Genomic DNA, 3,168 nt, shown 5'->3' with positions numbered 1-3,168 from the left:
CCCACATATGCTGAGCACTTTTTGGCTGCTTTTCCTTCATTCTGCAGCCCAAATCATCCCAATTTGGTAATTTATTAGGATCCCCATTAGCTGTTGCGATAGATACTCTTCAATACTTTGTTGTAAATGTTGGTGGCAGTTGTGGAAAGAATATAGCAGCAATTAAAAATGCAATTGCTGATTAGGCCATTTTCCCCTTTAACCAGGTGGCCTATCCAAAAGGAACTCATGTACCATATGGACACTAACAATGTGTACCAATATTTGTTCCAGTTAAAGTTTAAGTTGAGCTTGCCTGTCAATTACCAAAATGACCGTCTTCAGTAAATTACCAGTAGCGCTGCAACCATATGACAACTCCAATTAGTCCCTTATGGTGAACGAGAGGCTTGAAGACATACTATTTGGAGCATACAATTCATAATTTGCTGTAGGAGAACAATTGGGCTGAAACATAATGCTTACATATTAGGTGTCAGTAAAAGTCGAACTTCCCATCACAACTGGTTAACAGGTTTGATTGACCTCTAGGCTGTCTAATAAACTTGTGACGCACAGAGTAAAGGTCCACATCAACTGTAGTTATTAATTTCAATCCTATGGCGCTTGTGTTGACAGTTGGTCGCTTAATTGACATGGCACTATTGGATACAGTAAAGGACACCCTCGGTGGTCAGAGGTAACATCCTTTATAAACCTCATGTTGAACTTCTATTGTCATGACCCCTCAGCCACTAGTAGGTCTACAATTAACACTATTTATCACTGGTATGATGATCAGTAAGACAGCAAAGAACCTGAAGACTGATACATCCATTACTACAGGTCAACACTTAGAAAACAGCAACAACCTTTAGTGATATTTTTTAATTGTTTTACAAGAAGCCATGCCTCAAATACAAGTAGTGTTGTCAACAGAAACATCAAGACACCAGTTTAACACTCTCCCCTCCCTATAAATGCAACGCCAGTAGGATCTCAGAAGCCAGGAGTCCTGGTCTGAGGCTGGAGGCCGTAGCCTGGGGATGGAAGTGGTTTAGCTCTGGCCTCCCAGGGTGTGCTTGTCAAACAGGTACTCTGCCATCTTGTTTTTGACAGCATCCATCTTGGTGAGGTTGGTGATGTGGTCACCCAGCTTCTTAATGGCCTCCACCTGCTCATTCAGGTAATGGGTCTCCAGGAAGTCACACAGCTAAAGAGGGAAAACAGGTCAGACAAGAGAATGAATACAGACCATTGTAGATACAGTAACACACAAGAGCCTGGTGGTAATGGACTAAGGGAATATAATGAGGTGTCTGCAGTTCATTATTTAACTAGGCAAGTCAGTTAAATACTTTACATTGGCATCCTAATGTGGAACAGTGGGTTAACTGCCTTGTTCAGGGGCGGAAAATAGGTTTTACCTTCTCAGCTCCGGGATTCAAACCAGCAACCTGTTACCGGCCCAAAGCTCCAACCACTAGACAACCTGCTGCACTTTTTGCATTAACGTCATAGTGCGCATCTGTAGACTATTGTGTGCATGTGAAGCAGGTCACAATCATGTCATTAATTAGCAGAGCTACAACAACCTGATCATCTCCTGAGACAGTACCTGTATTCTATGTGATACATACATGCGGTTCCACCATAACTTACATGGGGGTCAACCTTGTCAGAGGCAATCTTGTGCAGATCCAGCAGGGCCTGGTTCACATTCTTCTCCAGCTGCAGAGCACACTGCATGGCCTCCAGCCCATTGCCCCACTCATCACGTTCTGGCTTCTACACAGGCCAGAGTGAACACAGGAGGGTTAGGGACTACTAGCAGACGTTAAGGTCAGGATAAAGTGAACAGTTACACTTCTCACTCAGTTCAGTGGTTAGAGGCAGTATGTTTAGCAATACTCCAGGTTCTCTATATCAACTTAACGCTGGACACTCCATGGAGTAAAGACATTTATCAGTCTACAATCTAAATGTGTTTTTCGATGCTCAGGCGCTCACCTTGATGTCCTGGAGTAAAATGCGTCCACCTCGCTTGTTCTGGAAGGAGAGTAGCTTGTCGGCGTGCTCCCGCTCCTCTTCGCTGTTCTCCTTGAAGAAATGCGCGAAGCCAGGCAGAGCCACATCGTCACGGGAGAAATAGAAAGCCTGGGTGGACAAACAAAACATTGTGGTTAGAAGAAAAAAGTCAAACGTGACAGAGCATTATGTAATTGTTGTGGCAACTAAACTTTATGACAAAGGCATGAATCAGTCTAGTCTGTAGTCCACTTGGTAACCTGCCAATTAACCCGTCAATGAGTTGTTACGCGTTCTGTCAAAGATAGATACCCTTCACGGAGTTTCTTAGCTATTAATTATCTAGGCCAACAGAATAAAAAGAAAGTTGAAAAAGAGGCATTTAGGCCCAGGAATAATATAGGTTAAACAAAACGGTCATCTTGGTAAACTCCTTACCATTGAAGTGTAGGTGTAGGAGGCAAACATCTCCAAGTTGATCATCCGGTTGATAGCAGCTTCGCAATCGTGGTGATAGTTCTGGCGGATCTGAGACTCCATTTTAGCAGATTTTCTTTTATATCTAAATGAACGGTACAAAAATAAAATTTCTTCGACTATTTTGCTATTACAGTTCAAGTAAGTGCTATGTCAACAACCAGGAATGTTTTATGATGCGGGACGAAGGCAGAGGAGTTCCGTTCAATCACTGTTGAAGCAAGAACTTCTTCATGCGTCTTCTCAGACTTGTGAACTGGAAGGAGCCTTGTTCGCTCTATTTATTGTTCCAAACGGAATGCGTCAGTGAAATCCACCCTCACAAAGCGTAGCCAATCACCTTTAGAATTTCAGCAGGAACTGGGCGGGTCATTTAAAGACAAGCCCACTCATACACATGACCAGAAGCAAAGATTATTTATTATATTGACAAGAGAGCCGAGTGACCACTCTAACAATGGAAATACATGCGCTCAACGAATGAAGACAGGCAAGATCAGGTGGGACCATTCTAGCCAATGATAGGGCAGGTACGCGTGTGAACAACACGCACAACTTAACATATTTTTTTCAAAGCTTCCGGAATGTCACATGCATCCACATCTAAAGCAGTAGTATCAGCCAAAAGCAATGCTACAGTGCAGGTCTAACAACAGCGGTTATTGTTGAACAATGTGTGTGTTT

General features: G+C 43.0%; 1 protein-coding gene across 1 annotated transcript; it reads right to left on the bottom strand.

Moving 5' to 3' along the window:
- Positions 1-852: 852 nt before the first annotated feature.
- Positions 853-2,937, bottom strand: LOC149979256 (ferritin, middle subunit). The gene is made up of 4 exons (XM_090193011.1): positions 2,446-2,937; positions 1,990-2,136; positions 1,642-1,767; positions 853-1,192 (listed from the first exon to the last, which is right to left on the bottom strand). Exons 1-4 carry the CDS (start codon positions 2,545-2,547, stop codon positions 1,037-1,039), a joined length of 531 nt encoding a protein of 176 aa, XP_090049137.1. The 5' UTR covers positions 2,548-2,937; the 3' UTR covers positions 853-1,036.
- Between the last annotated feature and the right edge of the window lie 231 nt (positions 2,938-3,168).

The sequence above is a fragment of the Oncorhynchus mykiss genome, chromosome 12, assembly GCF_057628025.1.
Source record: "Oncorhynchus mykiss isolate SJ-2025 chromosome 12, ASM5762802v1, whole genome shotgun sequence".
NCBI classification, from domain to species: Eukaryota; Metazoa; Chordata; class Actinopteri; order Salmoniformes; family Salmonidae; genus Oncorhynchus; species Oncorhynchus mykiss.
Note: the sequence above shows the minus strand (reverse complement) of the source record. Positions and strands in the feature narration are given on the sequence as shown.

What these genes read in the sequence shown, in the direction of transcription:
- LOC149979256 (XM_090193011.1), bottom strand. Translation starts at nt 2,547, where the DNA reads ATGGAGTCTCAGATCCGCCAGAACTATCACCACGATTGCGAAGCTGCT. An exon ending in TTTTACTCCAGGACATCAAG is followed by an intron (nt 1,768 to 1,989) that starts GTGAGCGCCTGA and finishes TGGCCTGTGTAG; the next exon opens with AAGCCAGAACGTGATGAGTG. An exon ending in CTGACAAGGTTGACCCCCAT is followed by an intron (nt 1,193 to 1,641) that starts GTAAGTTATGGT and finishes TTCCCTCTTTAG; the next exon opens with CTGTGTGACTTCCTGGAGAC.